The sequence below is a fragment of the Spea bombifrons genome, chromosome 8 (genome assembly GCF_027358695.1).
Source record: "Spea bombifrons isolate aSpeBom1 chromosome 8, aSpeBom1.2.pri, whole genome shotgun sequence".
Classification (NCBI taxonomy): domain Eukaryota; kingdom Metazoa; phylum Chordata; class Amphibia; order Anura; family Pelobatidae; genus Spea; species Spea bombifrons.
The window spans coordinates 37,169,475-37,187,630 of NC_071094.1; the positions used below are offsets into that span (position 1 = coordinate 37,169,475).

Consider the following 18,156-nt stretch of genomic DNA (forward strand, 5'->3'; position numbering starts at 1 on the left):
TATTAGGACTTTGATATTTGATTGGGTCTATGATGTTTGACTCCACCCACTCTCTAAACTGTTTGCTGTCTATTGGCGGCAAACGTTGTATGCTTGACTTGGCTCCACTCCATCCCAGCTCCCACGAGGAGCAGTATCAGGAAAGCTCCGACGGGTGGCCTCGGCAGTCTCTGGTATGAAAATATTGTGAGTGGTTAAAAAAAATTCGTATTTTGGTTAACCAAGTAAAAGGAAGCCAAAAAAAGGGCCGGAGAGAACGTGCTTGTTGGTCTCCCTGTGTATTCTCTTAGGACATATAATTAAAAGCATTGTTATTTCGGAAGGCGGAATCCAAGGGTCCTTTTGGGCACGTAAGGCTTAAACACTTTGGGGGTTTATTAAATAAACCGCGACGTTTCATCCCGCATTAGAAACATCATTCCTAATGCATAATTAATTTGGTCAAAAGAAATGTTACCGCTCACCTCAGCTGCCTACATCTCACGGCTTAGTACATAAACCCTAGTAATTCACAAGCCGTTGCCTTGGGTCCCTATGGGTGGCTAAGGTCGTCTCACCTGTCTTAAGGCCGTAACTTCCATAGGCAGCTGCCGGAGTACTGCGGGGTGAAGGTACCTAACTCAATGCCCCTAAGAAGCTGATGTGACATCATCGCTAACTACGCAATCTCATCATTATATGAGCCATTATATAGATGTAGCACAACATAGCCAAGCTACGCTTTGTTTCTTAAGTTCTGTAAACTTAAAAAACTACCCGATTCTCTCTTCTCCCTCACTTTCCTGCTAACTTCACGCAGAGGCTTTGTCGGAGGAAAGGGCCCTGCTATTGTGTTGTGGTTTACAAAACCCAGCCTGAAGCAAACGCAGATTATAATTAAAACATAGTTGCTACAGCAAGACGGCTGTATAAATGGTTACCAGGGATGAAAGGGAGCCATACCATTCTAGAAAATGCCTTCACAGCGTCCGTCAACAGAGATGCAGAGAACGTGGCGTCTAAAATCATTACAAAGTGTACAATGTATCTCAGCTGAATTACAATTATATTACTCTCTTCAAAGCCAGGCTTCGCTATTTTCTCCCCCCCCCCATTACAAACCCACTCCACCTATGGAGTCCTTTATGAAGTTATGAAATGCAGTGAAAAAAAAGAATATGTCTGAGTAATAATCTTGAATGGACACTTATCAGGTATAAATTAATACGGTGAAAGCACAGACGTGCCAAAGTGCTTTGATAACTTGCAAGCTTCAACGAGTTATAATGGCCTTTCTGCTTACCTGAACCAGACAATGATGGTCTCCTGAAAGAGAGACAGCTGCATATTAGCCATTTGTCTGTGTTCTTGCTTTTTTATCTTAGTCCGATCCACAAGACAAACACAATCACTTCTTATCATACTGTCCGTGGTGAACAATAGAATGGCTCGGTCTTAATCACCCGGTATGACACCGACCATGAAAGTCTATGGTGGAACGGACTTCATTAGCATTGCCATAAAGAATCAGCGCAGTGTGGCGTTTGAGCCGGGAGTCTCCGAAAATATCATGATTTTACCCACCCCTGCACAAAATAAAATGCATTGTGCATGCGCAGCTATAACAAACCACTATTAAAAGCACATATACCTTGATGTTAATTACATGGCAGCGTACTTTTTCTTAATAGAACATAGAATATTTTTTTTATAAAGGGGCTTGAGCGTGTACCCATCAGAATCTGCAACATGGGAAATGATATACATTATTTACTGGATGTCATTGTCATGTGAGTGTGAAGAATACGTATATATAGATAGGGACAGGGATGTGGGATTGGAAGTGTAGGAGTATGTTTTTACTCGATGAAACAATAACGGCACATCTGAATCATAATGCGGTATGTCAAACATACAGCATCGCAATTCCCAGACTGTGACACAGATCGCATTACCAAATACGAAGCGAGGCGTCAAAGCACAATATTGCCTTTGTTCTCTAAAAGAGGAAAACGTACAATCTAAATTTAAATGTTTAATTTGTTGGCGATCTTTTCAAATTATTGTTCGGAAACCAAATGTTTTCGTGGAGGAATATGGCGGCTCTTCAAATAACGCTGGATTTCAAAGGAACTTATGCAGAAAGATAAAAAGCTTGGGCTTCATCTGCGTTGGAGTTGGGTGAATCGTGACCTTGCGTGTCCGGCCTCTGTATGAATAGATCTGGTTCCAAGGTTTGTGCGTTTCCATTACAAACGTTATCCGGCCAGCATCCAGGGCAAAAATAATGATGGCAGAAGATGGACCTTTACTCGAGGCGACCCTCCTGGGGCGCATGGCATAAAAACTGTCGGGGGTTGAGGTCACACCTGGGTATACAACCTGCTAGTCCAAGCAGGGACGCCGGGGGTCTCAATGTGTATTGTTAACGTCCCCGCTTATTGTATCTGATTTCAATATTCTACATCCTAGAGACCAGATCATATACCAACAGTACGTATAATCAACAGACAAATCCCATGTTTTTCATGAGACTCAATAGGCAGACGTTATCATTTTCTTAGGATCGCATCATATTTTCTATGCAGTAAATATATGGAAATATGGAAATGTTGTATTATAAAAAGGTTTTACAAATTAAAATAAGATACTATGGGAGCAGCCGTCTTCATGTCCTGTTTCTATTAAATTATCTCTCAGCATTAAGTTGCTGATTGTGTTTGATTTGTCCAGACAGCCTTTCTATGGGCCGGTTAAATGTAACGGAGAGGGCATGAGGATGGGAAATTGGTAGCATAAGGCCAGTTTTGCCCCCTTTTGCCACAAACCCGAACTTCATGTGAGTGACGCATGATAACAAACAATTCATTAACGAATCCAATTCAAAGCTGTAAATGTAACAGTTCCCTGTTATAAAATGATGTCAGCCACCGTGATACCCATCATATACCTAAATTAATCTATTTTATTACATACCGTAATCTAATTGGTATTTTCTCATTGATGGGCTTTTCATGTTCATCAGTGGTAGTAGTTACACGTAAAACTTGGTTTAGCTATTATTTTTTTTCTCAAAGGGTTAATTGTCAGAGTTTTCAATGTTTCCCAAAGCATTTGTTCTATGCTAAAGCCTTCAGTACCCGGCTGGGGAAGGTAATTTCTAAGCATACAAATTGTAGCTATTAAATCCGGTTTCCCAGTGTGTGAGCATGCCAAATATCATATAGCAGTAACTCGGCATTTTAATTCCACACGTCCTCTGCTAAAATATCACCCTACCTGTAGTTTTAAATATATGTGTAGGAATAAATAACGCTAAAAGAATATAGGTGATTGTTCCTGAATAAACCCTGTGTTCTTATTACCATAATAATAGCTGTCCAAATGATGTTATAGCTGGAACAGCCAATTTTACAAGTTAGCGGTTCTAATAGAAAAGGTGTCTGAACAGTGTTATGTCGGCATATTTAGGATCCTTTGCCGCGATATTTGGTAAATGAAGAATGGTTTATGTATTCAATCTGGACAATCATCTTCTAGCAGAATTGTGTTAGTGCTCTAGAATGGAAAGTAGATGGCTCTAGAATGGAAATGTGATGGCAGACAAGATAAATCTGCTTCAGACTCATATTACTTTTGTGTTACATTCACAATATCCTTACACAAATCCCGGGTATGCTTACATTCCTTCACTGCATTAACTTCTATGTATTCTACATATTCATAATACTTTTAAGTGACACTCAGCAGGGGAGTGCCACACTAGCTCACAGGGGAAGGGACAATATTGCCCACAAAGGGCCTGTCGTACCTGGGCTGACCCAGATCAGACTAGCCCCTTGTGAAGTACTTTGGACCAGGAGGCAAGGAATGTTTATGAGCATGAATGTGTATGTGTGTGAGAATGAATGTGTGTGTGAATGTGTATTGTGACTCCTTTCTCTGGGGTACAACTATTCATACAGTGAAACTCTAACCTCATGAGCCTGTCTGGTTTTATACCTGAGGCTTAGAAAGAGACAGTAAAGAGAAAGAGACAGTAAATATTTTATTACTAAGCCACTGAAAATCGCTTCATATGTGAATAAAGCTTCTGTGTATAAAATTCTTGACATTTTAAAAAGGGAATTTTGTTTTCAAAAAGAATGAGTAGTAATGGCGATAAAGTAGTGTAGATCTACAGTATCTATCTATCTATCTATCTATCTATCTATCTATCCGTCTATCTATCTATCTATCTATCTATCTATCTATCTATCTATCTATCTATCTATCTATCTATCTATCTCTGAGATAGATGAGACACTGTAGCATATTATAAAGTCATATGACTGTCATGTATTTTGCTATAAATAAATACCGTAAATATCAGACTCAAGCTTTTTCCTGAAAAAATTGGAGCTTCAGTCCCATTTGACACCTTTGCTTCCACTAAAATGAATTTTATATTAAAACTGTGTACAGCTACTGCATTAATGCTTCATTAAACTATAGTTTTTCACGTATACCTTTTTTTTTATTACTGAGTATTAGTTTCCAGCTGCTACTATAAATTCTCCGCTCCGGCAGTATGGAGATTGTCCGTTTGTTTACCGTTGTGATGCTAGAAGAGTAACTTTGGAATTATTCCAGTGGGGGAAAAAACTGTTTTAATAAAATATCTTGCTTTGTAGTCACCGCGTAAAACAAATTATTGGTTATCACCCAGTTTTTATACATAGAATTAAGAAAATGCTGTGCGATATAAAAGCATTTATTGAAAAATCGGTATAGCGCTATCAAGGTGTCAATTTTATTTTATCATACACAGGCGGCCTGCTGAATGTGATAAAATTATTTGCAATAGCCCCTGTATATCCAACGCTGTAAAGCTTCACAAAAGAATGGCATCATGTTTGTGCTTCATTAAGATAAGTGCTTGCCTGGGAGACATCGGTAACGGTGGGACCTCTGATGTTACACTATGCTCTTGATGTCCCCAAGTATTAAAGTAAACACTACAAGCCCTTTCTTCTGCTCGTTCTTTCTTTATTTTGCTTTCTCTTTGTTTTCTACTTTTTTCTATAGTTCTCATTTTATTTGTATTTCTTTCTGTCTCTTTTTCTTTCCTTCTATTTCTTTCTTCTTTTTCTGTTTTCTTGTTTTTTTTCTTTCTTTATTTATTTTTCTCTTTTATTTTCTTCTATTTTTTCTTTCTTCCTTTCCTTTCCTTTATCCCTTTTTCCTTTATTTATTTCTTTTTTCTTATTTTTCCATTTTTTCTTTCTTTCTTTCTTTCTTTCTTTCTTTCTTTCTTTCTTTCTTTCTTTCTTTCTTTCTTTCTTTCTTTCTTTCTTCTTCCTTCCTTCCTTCCTTCCTTCCTTCACACCTTTATATTTTTCCTTTTCCTTCTCTCTCTCTTTCTTTCTTTTTCTTTCTATTGCTTGCATCAGTTTTTTCTTGGCATTTTTATACTGTAGGATATCTAGCAATGTATGTTAAGAAGATTTAAGATTTTTGTTACTTGATGCAAAGGAGCTAGGAAGCATACATAAAGTTTTGCATGGATGTTCCTTAGTTCCTGCTTTCCCAGCGTTCCCTACAGTAGAGCGTCACTTTTCCTAGCCCGACTTCAGACACCAAAGCGCGATACTAACCAAAGCTTCTGTCCAAAGCTATTACTTACTATTTACGAGACTTTTTGCAACAAATTTTATGTGTATATATTCCTTACAACAACAGCAATAGCTAATTGATATAAAATTATGGAGAGCGTTCCCATTTCATGTGACAAGTGATAAGTTTGAGGATAAAGTGAACGTTCAGACAACTTTATTATTAGATAGAGTTCATTCTCGGTAAACAAGAGAGGGGTTTTGTGCATTTAAATATCCTTAATTGCCCATTGTAATTCCAGGAAAGCAATTCTAAAGGTGATCACAGACATTAAATGTCACATAGTCATTGTGCTTGCAGGGGATTTTCATTTCCATTTTAAATGACTTCACCTTTGACAAGTCAAACGTCCATATAGTGAAAAAACAAAAGTTTGATCGACAGCCGTGGGTATGAAATTCTCCGTCTGCTCTCGCTGTCTGTGAGTATAACCCACTCTCCAGAAGGCTGACCCAGTCGCTGGAGCATATGGAGGACCCTGAGCAGGATTATACCCTGCCAAATGTATTTTTATTAAAAAGTAACACGTTTGCTAAATTCCCAGAATTATATTATTGTTATGATTTAAATTTTTCCGACAATATTCATTTTAGTCAGCAAGACTTGGCAAAGTTTTTCATGTAAAAACAAGATTATTCCGGAAAAATATTGTCGTATTTTATAGAAAATAAAACTGTAGATATAAGAGAGGCAAAAAACATATTTTAACAAATTTTTTTACTTTTTTTTCTTTAACGTGTAGTTGACTGACAGAGATAAAAAATTAGCCATCAAATATATTTTCTAAAAATATATAATATTTAACATAATTCCATATAGTAATATAAATATAATGGATGTCTTCGAATATATATATATATATATCTAAAATGTTTTTGTTTATCTCCTTGACAGATCCGAGATACAAAATCGTCAGATCAGAAAACGACATTACTCCATTTCCTGGCTGAAATCAGCGAAGAACGCTTTCCAGAAATATTGAAATTTCCTGAAGAGCTAGAACATGTTGAGAGCGCCAGCAAAGGTAAGACCCAACTCACAGATACTAAATGTATTCAACAAACTCAGCCCGTCACTCATTCCTGCTGCTGCTGCTTTCGAAAGAGAAAAAGAAAAAAAAAATCACTGAAAAATAATTTGGTGCCAAAAATGGCAAAACATATCATTCTTGAATGCAAAACGGCAAGCGTACTTCTTCTCAGATCAACCACTTTCATCCTTTAAAGAAAAAAAAGGCCTTTCCTACAAAATGACTATTGTATTTGATAGCACCAGGCTGCCCTTCGGCACACGGGGCAAATGCAGAGTCTCCGGCTCACCTCCATCGACTCAGGCGACCAATCAGGGGCTGACCTTTAAATGCCAGGGCTGGTTTTCCAGTGCCAGTTCTGTTCTGGATAGCACCACCTTTGTGGGTAGTCTATTCCTTAGCTTAACTGTTCCTTTTGTTCTGTAGATACGCTTACCGATGGAAGATCTTTTCATCTATCAGATCCACCTTCTCAAGTCTCTTTTCTAATGCAAAGAAACCCAGCCTCTCTGACCTTCCATTATAACCTCGTTCTTCTATACCTATTAATCATTTTGGAGCTAATCTTTTTGTAGCCTCACAAATTGCACGATTGCATTTCACATTGAGGCAAGTGTGCAAAGCCATTGGCACTTGGCAGGGTTGGTCTCCACGTATTATGGAACTAGATGGACTATTTAAGTCCGATTCATAGGAGTTCATACGATTCATATATATGTCCAGTCGGAGCCGTCGGATTCATGTATCTCACATGTCTATTATTTCCCCAAAAAACATTTAGTGTTTGCCAACTTCGCAAGCAACGCTGGCATATAAAAATCCCTAGTACTGTGGTTGGCACAATTTAATTAACCACAAGATTATTCCATAGCAAACTTTCTGAAACTTGGTCAGTAACTTGTCCACCAACCCGCATCCTTCTACCTACACATTAAAGTGGAATTATCGTGAATACAATTGGGGAGTCATTTGTAACGTTAACAGCGTTGCCGAAATAAGGCATAGAGACACAGTCCATTCATTATCTCTATAAGGTTTTGCTTTGTGATAACAAATGAACGAGGTCTCTCCCAGCAATTAGAGTAACTTTATTCAGCGGGAAGATTATTGATTGTTCCTTTTACCAATTTTCTCCCTGCATATATTTAGGGGAAATAGTGTAGCTAATGTGTCTGACTGTCATTTGGCTCCATGTCTATGGATTTTTAATTAAGGTTTCCATACTTTCCATTTAAAAGCCGACATTTGGAGAAATGACAGCGCACATAGCTATGTTTGTTCCATAATTATCCCGTATTATGGGTATTTCTTGAAATTGGGGGTATAATAATGCTTTTTTGCCTTTTCTTGAAAAAAAAGTATTTGCCTGGGTATTCTTTACAGTGGTTTTTAAGTTAAAACAAAACCTCTGTATCTTGATGGTTAGAAATGGAGTAGTTTATGCAACTGTTAGAATTCTGACACACTGAATTGAAAACCAAGTAGTTACTTGCCAAATGTATTGACCAAATGGCTCTAATACCGGTCATCATGGAAACCTTGACTTGTCATTAGTTAAAGATATAATTAATTGAGTCGCTAGTTGTGGGTATTACACGTACCTAGCAACTTTAAAGGGGTGGACAAGTTGTCACAGAGGTTGCCCGAGTCCCTTGGAGTGGTGGGTCTGGTTGCAGTTGCGACCATGAATGTTACACCCCTGGCTGGAGGTCTATGCCGGTGTGGCACCCCGCTGGTGTTTGGAAACGTTGCCATCATAGCTTTTTTTTAAAACCGTAAATAATTAAGAATACCTATAGTGTATTTTATTTGTAAATCAGCATAAACTTAGATTAAATATCCATCTCTCGGAAGTTGAGAGCTCTCTAAAGATATGGCAGAACCAGAACCATACTTTTTCACTCCCTTTTTCTCATTCCACTCTTTACAAAGGCTGTCTAAGCCTATCAACAACAATTAGCTACTAAATAAAAGCACAAGGATAACCCAATAAAGGGAAACAGGCATGCAGATCCTGAGAAGCGCTGTGTTTTTTCCATGAATACCGCTGCTTCTTATATATGATATGTATGTTCTGCCTTGGAATAAACTCAAAGGAAGTTAAGATGGATACTCTCATGGTGTTCAAGGTGGGTTTTTAATGCATGTATAGTTTATTTCGATCTGTTAACACAGTTTTGTGGATCTGTGGAATAAAATTACCCTAAAATAAATCAATAATAATAATAGAGTTATAAGGCTTGTAAAAAGCAACAGATCCCCTTTAAAAAATTATATAAAATTACATTTTCATGACTTTTCTGGTATAATACATCACATTTTTGAGACTTATAGACACCTTATCCTTAATCTTTTCCTTTGTTATCTCACTTTTAAGGATCCCCCTAGAGCTTTGGGAAAATAGCCTACCCTTTTCACCTTGCAGGCTATTTCTGTCTCTAATTGACTTTCAGATGATCAGCAGAGATGATCACTGACAACATCTGTTTCTACCTCCTACTGGATCAGATGAGTTTTCTCTGTGATCTATAGCTACGGTGCCTTAAGTAAGGGAATCTCTGTTTCGCTGAAAACCCCAAGAGATCTAATTATGATCTGCTAGAAATCAAGTCTGAATATGAGTGTGCTCCTCATGGTGTCCTGTCAAGGTCAGTGCGGGAAACTACTGACAATCAGATCAACAACTGGAAGCCATCATGTTCTACTTTTTATCTAACAGGGATGGATAGCGGTGAAAGATCCGACAGCTTGGGAAATACAGTTGTGGAAAAGGAGCCAAAAAGGAACCAAAACATGTAAAATTTTGTGGCTCAATTAACTTCAATTGAGGTCCACCTTAAAATAGGAAAATATTACAAGATTATAGCCTAAATCCAGGCGTTCGATCATCTAGCACCTGTATATTACAATGATGATTATTCCCTGAGATTCTCAAAGGACACAAATTAACAAAAACAATAATATTGAAAATATTTATTATAGATTTCTAGAAATCAGCCTGAATCCAAGTAAACGTGAAGCAAATTCAATGTTTCTAAAGAGCCCAAGAGTTGTTATGCTGAGTAACAAGGAGTTATTTGTGGGCTTCGGAGAACCTTGGGGGCAGAAGGGGTTAAAACACGATGGCTGGAGTAATGCAGAATTTAAGGATTTCAGACTGTTCCCTCCCGAGGCTATTCCTAGAATGTGCTTATCCATCAGACAGCATAATCACTGGGCATTTGTCATTAAGGAGACTACCGGGCCAGTTCCTCCACAAATCAATAGTACCCTGTGAATCTCTGCTTCTACATTTTTACTAAATGTCAGATACAGAGCGGCTCCAGTAATAAATATTCATTACTTTCTGAAATATGCTTTGGAAAAAATCAAGATGCTATTTCTGCAGAAATAGATTAAAACATTATGTGCCTTTGCTTATCATGTGCAAAAATAATGAATTTCAATATTAAGACAGTGTGCAGAAATCCAAGGTCTTTAAACTCCCCAGGATAGGTAAAATTCACAAATTTTAGGTTAAGGATGGGCCTCGAGCGCTGTTTCGGTTTATAGACCTATATGGCTATTAGCCCCTAGTGTTTGATCAAACATAACAGGAGTTATGTTCTGAGCGCACTATGCAATGGGCGTAAAGAACCGAAAACCTCAGAGGTCTCGTCTACAAAGCTGGACTTTATGGCTCCACAACAAGAAACTACAACTCCCATGATCCTCTGCCACCTACTTACACACTTATGTTCCTATCGATCATTATTGTGGGAGCTAGTTCTGATGCTGGATGGAATTTTAAACGTAATTGCTAAAGACTGAGTAAACGAAATTTGTGTTTCAGACTCTAATATTCAATGGCTTTTAACGCAAAAAGCCATTGTGTTTTATTTTTTGACAAGGCGCCATCAATTGTTTTGTAGAAATGTTTTTTTTTTACATAATTTGAATTCTCTTTACATAGGCTTATTGGCGCAGCAGGCGTGTTTGATAAATCCTTTATTGGTTTTCTCCTGTGGATAACTCTTTAACTTACAACTTTGAGGATTTTTACAATTTGATTTTGGGGAGGAAAAAAAAAAAAAAAAACCATGAAAAAACCTCTGGTGTTTTACAGGTTTTCTCCAGGGATTAAACTATTTGTGCAAGTAAAGTTTAATTAAAAACCTTGGATGCTGATCGAAAGAAAGCTTGTTTAATGATATAAGTGTAACTTAAATCCAGTTTTTGCATATATATACCTAAATTCTGTTCCACGTCTGTTTTGCAAGATAAAAGATGGGTTTCTTTATGCTTCTTTCAAACAAATATCAAAATATTGAAATATCAAAGAAAACCCTATCAAGGAATATTAAGTCATGTTGTGTGTCATAAGAGGTCTTGTGACACCGAGTTCTCTTAACCTGCTCCTTACTATTCCACGTGCAGAGATGATATGACTATGACATCATAGCCCCATTAGTGTCTACTATCCTTCGGAGCGATGAAAGACAATGTAGATATAGATTTGCACCCCTTTCCACACACCCCAGGCATAGATGTTCCCAGATGTTATCTGAGCAGTGCAATGGTGGCAGAAGACTTTGACCAAAATACATACTGTAGAACGTATAGTCTTACACCAGGTTGACTCTTCAACAAGGCCTTTAAGGCAGTTCTTAGCTGAATTCCCAGTAATTTTGCAGGTTACTTGGCTCTTGTGCCAGCGAGATCTTCAGATGTTTGTGTCATTAGGCTTGTGGCACCTTGTCGTCAGGATACTGCAAAGTCCAGTATCATTGAGATATTTCACAAGAAATATCACATCTCCCGGCAGGCTACATGGGCCAAATGGTTCTCAGATTTCGTCAAATTCTGTGATTCTATAGAACCAAAACCTAAGGAGTTGCTTTTATTATACTTGGGATCTTCCCAGAGTAGGCTGCATGGAACTACCCCTCTTCTAGAGGGTGGATTCCTTCAAGAAAAAGGGCTAAGCACACATGGGGAAGCGGCTATGGTGGGGCAATGTGCTCTGTTGGCTGCGGCAGATCCGGGACACAGCATGTACTTGAGTACAAAACATTGCTTCTAGTTATCCTCTCCCTCTTTACAAATGGCAAGTGACACCATTATTAAAGAATACATAGTCTGGAAAATGTATAAAGGCGTCAAAAAAGTTTATACCCATCAAGCAATACCCCCAGACAACACAAATGGGTATTCAATGGAGCCTCCAACATCTAATGACATCTAATGCCAATGATTCACAAAGCAGGGTCCTAGAAATGCATCCTGCCCCAGCGTTTCAGTGTATAATGGATATCGTGAACATAAAACATTTGCCCTGGCAGACGCTAGTAAAATATGTAAAATTATTCCTTCGGTTTGTAAACTTGCGGTCAGAGCCCTCATTACTCTGTGTATCCACTTCAAAAGTATTAAAGGTGAAATGCTAAGCGTATTGTTTACCAACGCAATGGCCAATGCCACTACAATACATAAAGAATTGTGCCGGAAGGGCCCATATGACTCACTACAGCTTATTCTTTATTTCTCCATCATATTCCACAGTGCTGTCCAAGAAGTAAATAACAAGTAGCGCCTCACATAACAAGGTGGACACACAGAAAAAAGTGAGGAGGGCCCTGCTCCTATGAGCTTACAATCTCATAGCTGTCGCTTTGCTATGTTTAGGCTGTTTTTATACTTCAGGGTGATCTCAGGTCCTGGAAACTGAATTAATGCGTATAAAGTAAAATTCTAAGACTATTCCCATATTCCGCTCTTTAAAGCTTTCATCTGGTCGGTGTTGTCTGTGCTCCGAGGTTGGATATGTCAGCGTGTCAAAAGTGGCTGTTGGCAAAGAAAGGTCTTCACACGGCTATGGTAAAGATCATGATTGTAATGTAAAGAATGACATTTGATTAAAGATGTCCCCCACAGCCAGGTGCGTTGAGAAGTCAGATGCCATGCAGGCTATTCTATCAGAAAATGATGCACAGTTTTTCACCTGGGGACTTCCGAATCTCATCTTTTCATCCCGACACTGTCCATTGGGACCAGTATTTTTTTTTCCATTTAGATGTCTAAAACTTTAAGCTATGTTTTTTCCCTTCACCTTTTCTATAAAACAATATATTTGCCAAATAGAACTCCTTGTATTAATGTTCATTAAATAGAACTTTATACAGTATTTACTTATTTTGTTGTGTATATCAGAAAACACATGTGCGCTTTACATGTCGAGGGGAGCATTTATGGAGTATAGGTGGGTCCAGAATTCACAGGGGTTAGTAAGTGTTGGGGCTATCCAAGAGCATAGCTGAAGAATGATGGGATGTTGGTGATAAGGGCAGAGAATAGACAAACAGATATATTAAAGAACAAAGTTCCAAGAGTGTCGCAGTTTCAACTGAAATGCTTGACTAAGAATTATGAAGGGCCAATGCCACCGAGCTTCTCATAAGAGCTTGTTGGCCTAGTATATATATATCATAGTTACATGCCTCACAAAGTCCTTAGAACATTGTTGGTTCTGGGGTACTGTCCTGCTGCCCAGGTAGACCCCCACTGCTGGTTGTTAATTAAGCACTGGCCCAGGGAGTTGTAAAATAAATGGCAGCTCCTACTCGGCCACCTCGCGACACTCTGAAGCTGAGTCCCACAATGTTTGGGTAACGTGGTCAGGTGGCCACATCTCTAGGCCTGTCCACTTCTGACCCTGGTACCACCCGTCCTGGTCTCCTGCACATACCCCTACAGAGATGTATCTGAAATGTGAGGAGCATGTAGTGAAATCATTGAGATTTCCCAACATCACCTCAGCTATTGAATTGTGCTCAATGCAGGGCCATCCCAGGCCTTCTTGCAGGAGGATAGCTTCATAATGCATAATAAAGAAGAAGCAGACAATTCCTGTGGTGTTTGAGGCAAAATCTGAATAATATATATACCTACCTTTGTATTACTTTATACCGGCTCTAATGCAGCCCTGAAAAACCCTATGAAATTGAAATCCTTTTACAAAAAAAAATCTATTTTTTCCTTCCTATTGTTACTCTGGATGAAAAATTTAAAAACAACATTTTTTTTCCCTTTCTGTGTACTTTTCAAGGACAAAATTTATGAACATGCCCAGAGTAGTTGTAAAACCCCAAATTAACACTTCACCTCGATTCCTCAGTCATAAAAAAAAACAAACCCTTATTCCTGACGCTCGTCGCCGTAGAGACGCGAGGTCAAATGTATTAATAACTCCAAAAATAAACCTTTATCGAATCCGTCGACTTTGTTCCATCTAGAATTCATTACCTTAAGTAAAATGGAAGGACAATCTCTTAGCTGGGGGATTTTATTTTCTGCTAATGCCCTTACTGTAAGAGCTTTGATCTCCTGCTCTTTTTGAAACATGTAAATTAATTATTCTTTACTCGTTTTGATACACAGGTGCTTTTAAAAAAAATGTGTTTCCCCCCCCCCAAAAGGAATTTACGACGGCTCTAATTTTTTAAGCACTAGGCCGTGTGTCGGTATATAATACCGAGACATTGTAAATAATTACACAGAGAGAGACAATGAACAAGAAATGTCTTTGACAGTAACAAAAATACTCGAGCTAGAAAACTTTGCATATATATGTTTTTTTTTTACTGTATTTATATCTATTTACGTCGAAAACTCTTTTGCATTTTAATACAGTAATTACCGTTACCTGAAAGGAGCTGTCATCACAAATAAACGTCTCGCGTATGTTTCAATAACTCCGAGATACCCTACGCTATATGTACAGCCGCATAAATTAAAACACCTACCCGGTTTCTAGCCGAGCAGCCGAGAATAATAATCGTAAAATTACTCGGAATATTAGTTTTTCCTTTCATGGCAATAGAAAGGAAAAACTTGACTTTTGTTTCTGGAGATTCGCGCCGCGGGACTTTAACAATGATGGAATCCTTCAGAAGAGGAGAGATGTTAGAATAAGAGGTTATGATCTAAAACTAGAGGGTCGGAGGTTTAGATTTAAACCTTGAATGCAGGATTCCATTGTAAACGCACCGGTGTTTAATTGGTTTCGGCCGGGTTCCCTTCTGGTACTGATATTACCGCACACGGGCAGGAGGAACATCGAGGGAACGGAAGAAGCACTTATCTCCTCCTTTGGTGGCTTTGTTGGTAGACGGCGTTAACCGTTAAGCATTTTAACATAGGCTCAGCACCTTCGCTTTCCCCTGTGCAGAATCTCTACGATAGCTGCCAACATTGTGGGTTTTATTAACCCTTTATATACCAAGATTGCATAAAACTCATAAAACTAGAAAAAACCTAGAAATTATAGGTAAACTACTGTGGCAGATCAAGTTTACCCCGTTATAGGGTTAAGCTGAAAATGCTCAATGCAGATTCACAGGCTCTCTAATCAAAATTCACCAAGTTCCTCATTATTCCTCGTTATTCATCGAACGAGTCCATCGCGAGAAATGTTGAAAATGCAAAACAGTGCCCTACAAAAATAACATTCATTTCATGAAAGTTTCATTAGATCTTCCGTATACAAAGGCGAGAAATTGCGATTTATGCAAAGCAATTTTTTGTTGTTGTTTCGTTTCTATGTAAAGAATTTAGACATTTTTTTATTTAACCTTTTTTTTTCCAGTGCTAGTCGGCAGTTCACAGTTTATCTGCCTGGCAGTGAAAAGGTTAATGTCCTCCAAAACCTGAAAATGAATTAAGGAGCATTGCACTCTCCCAAGCTTCTGACTTTGCCCCGTGTGGAGGTTTCTGGATGTCTTCCGGCAGGTTGTCGGAGTGGAAGTGGGTGTCTGATGGTTTCCATCACGTCGTCGAAGATCTTTCCGCATTATAGATCGCAAAGCCGGCTTCCTGTGAGATAGTCCTGTTAATGCTATGGCTGTATTGACCGCTGCTAATTAATTCACTGTCGTACATATCAGAGCAGGAACGCTCTGATGACCTTAACTGATGGATTGCAGCAGATCTGGTTCCCCTTCTCACCCCTCCCCCCCCCTACAAACATAGAACCTGACGGCAGATAAGAGCCATTTGGCCCGTATAGTCTGTCCGTTATTCCTGATTTAAGGACGTAGACCTTAACCCCTTCAGGACCGATCAAAGCGATCACGTGCACGGAATTGAGGGGGAGTGGCTGCCTACGGATCGCTGGGGACACCCATCGGTCAGTAGCAGCCGCCGCTCGCGATCCCAGCATCCATAGCAACGCTAGATCGTGCATCATCGATGACGTACCTGGTACGTCCCGGTCTGCCGGTGACCTTTGACCAGGAAGTACCAGGTACGTCCCGGTCTTGAAGGGGTTAATCAGTATAGGATAGCTTTATCTCTGTCCCATGCATGTTTATATCCCCTTTCTGTATTAGCCTCTACCACATCTGCAGGGAGGCTGTCCCACATATCTACCACCCGTTCAGTAAAAATGACTATTAAGTTACATTACATCTAAGCCTCTGGCCCTCTAGTTTTAGATTATGACCTCTTACCTGAGCGGTGTAGGAGATTCCTAGGATCTGATTATATATGTGTGTATGTATACATATATAATTTGATACATCGAAACATCAATGGAGCTCTGTGCTACTGCAGTCAATGTCGCAAAATGCCCTACCCCACTCCCTTTCAACCTCATTGCTAAACTAAACATTTGCCAGCAGACCACATTTTCCTGGATGCTGTGACTTTCCTAGCAAATCCGGGAGAGTTGGCAATTCTGATTGAGCCGCATGTTATAATTATGCTAGAAAAGGTATCTAAGTGGATGATGTCCAATACAACTGGAATAATACATCTCTTCAATTATTATTATTATTAGTAGTAGTAGCATTAGTATTATTATTACTATTTTTACTATTATTATTAGTGTTCCCATTACTATTATGGCTATAATTATTATTAGTGTTACTATTATTATTATAGCTATGATTATTATTAGCGTTACTATTTATTATTCATATTAGTGTTAGCATTATTATTAGCATTGCTAATATTATTAGCAATACTATTATTATTATTATTATTAGTGTAGCTATAATTATTATTTTCAGTGTTACTATTTATTATTAATATTATTAGTGTTAGCATTATTATTATTAGCATTGCTATTATTATTATTATTATTAGTGTTGCTATAATTATTATTGTTGTTAATATTTGTATTATTATTATATTTATTATTATTATTATTCTGCATTGTCCTATATAGCAGGGCTTTATAAATAGAATTGTATTCTCATTTGCAGCGCACTAGCTGGACTCCCATAGCACGGGGATGCATCTTTTTATACATACAATACCCCTGGGAACTGTGTAATCAAACAGATATTGCCATGTTATTTGAGAAGTAATAAATGTTGCTTTCTGCTTCCCGCTGCACTACAACGAAGTTAAATATACAGGGAATGGAGTACACAAAATACTTGGCTACTGACAATATGACTGATGTCTTCTAATACATTTCTTGCTCAGTGTGATTCCCCGTCTTGCCGACAGATAACTCTGATATTCCGCTATATAAATGAAGAGCTTTTTAATGCAGGTACAAAATATTTATTTGACTGGCATAACTTTCCTGTTTTGAATTCCGTATCGACCGTGTAGCTTGTCTCTGGTGATGAGAATGATTCAGGAGGCCTGGAGGAGGAGAGCTAGATAGATGAAGTGTCACCTGCCAAGACGCAGCAGGGAGAGCTGCTTCTGAGACGGAGCGGGATCTCTAAAGGTGCTGTTCCACTTATAAAACACTAATTGCTTTTTTTCCCCAAGCAAATAAACCTTAGTAGATCAGCACTTTTATTCTTCACACTGAACAACCGGCAGAAACTTTTGAGAAGCTCTTTCGGTTTCTGTAGGAAAAACATGCTCATGATGGTGTGTCACATGACATTTTGGCATTCCCAGCAAAAACATGATGGAGACGCAATTTTACATGATTGAAGAATTATTTCTGGGAAGGGTTTGGGCGTCCAACAGTACTAGGAATGATGCTTCTGAAGCTACATTGAGTTACAATGGTTTTAAGAGTTCTTCAGAGTAGGTGGGACAGCACCATTAACCCATGAGGACAATAATGTAGACTTTAAAGAATTGGGTTGTAATATTTGTAATAGTACATTTAATATAAACAATCATTTCCTTATATCCAGTGCTCATAATGATCAGGTTAAATTACCATTGGCATGGAATCTGTATACATACAGATCTATTTTGTCTCCGACCAGTCTCTGGTGTCACTGGTCACTAATATAATCCCGGTTCTTCTTGACATTTTTTACTCTCTAGCTGACTACATTATTCCATTACATTGAAGACATTGACTTGGGGGTTTATTTATTAGGTGAGGGGTCTGCATATTGCATACCTGTGACCTTTCTATGATAGCATCTCACTCATGTAATTATTCATCAGCATCCAACGTTACAACTTGATGCTTCTTGTGAAGGAAACTTTCTGATGTCCACTATTCATAATGCATAGAGAAGTCGGCCTCTGGG

The 18,156-nt window shown here is 38.5% G+C and overlaps 1 protein-coding gene across 2 annotated transcripts in view; it reads left to right on the forward strand.

The window, feature by feature from the left end:
• Window positions 1-18,156, forward strand: part of DIAPH2 (diaphanous related formin 2) — a 474,990-nt gene that overhangs the window by 258,823 nt on the left and 198,011 nt on the right. Inside the window, exon 22 of one of the 2 annotated variants that reach the window (XM_053473146.1) lies at window positions 6,529-6,997. In XM_053473146.1, coding sequence (XP_053329121.1) covers window positions 6,529-6,858 — 330 coding nt within the window. In that variant the 3' untranslated portion in view covers window positions 6,859-6,997. Of the gene's footprint in view, window positions 1-6,528; window positions 6,998-18,156 lie in introns of those variants that run through there. The other variant, XM_053473147.1, reaches the window with a different exon arrangement.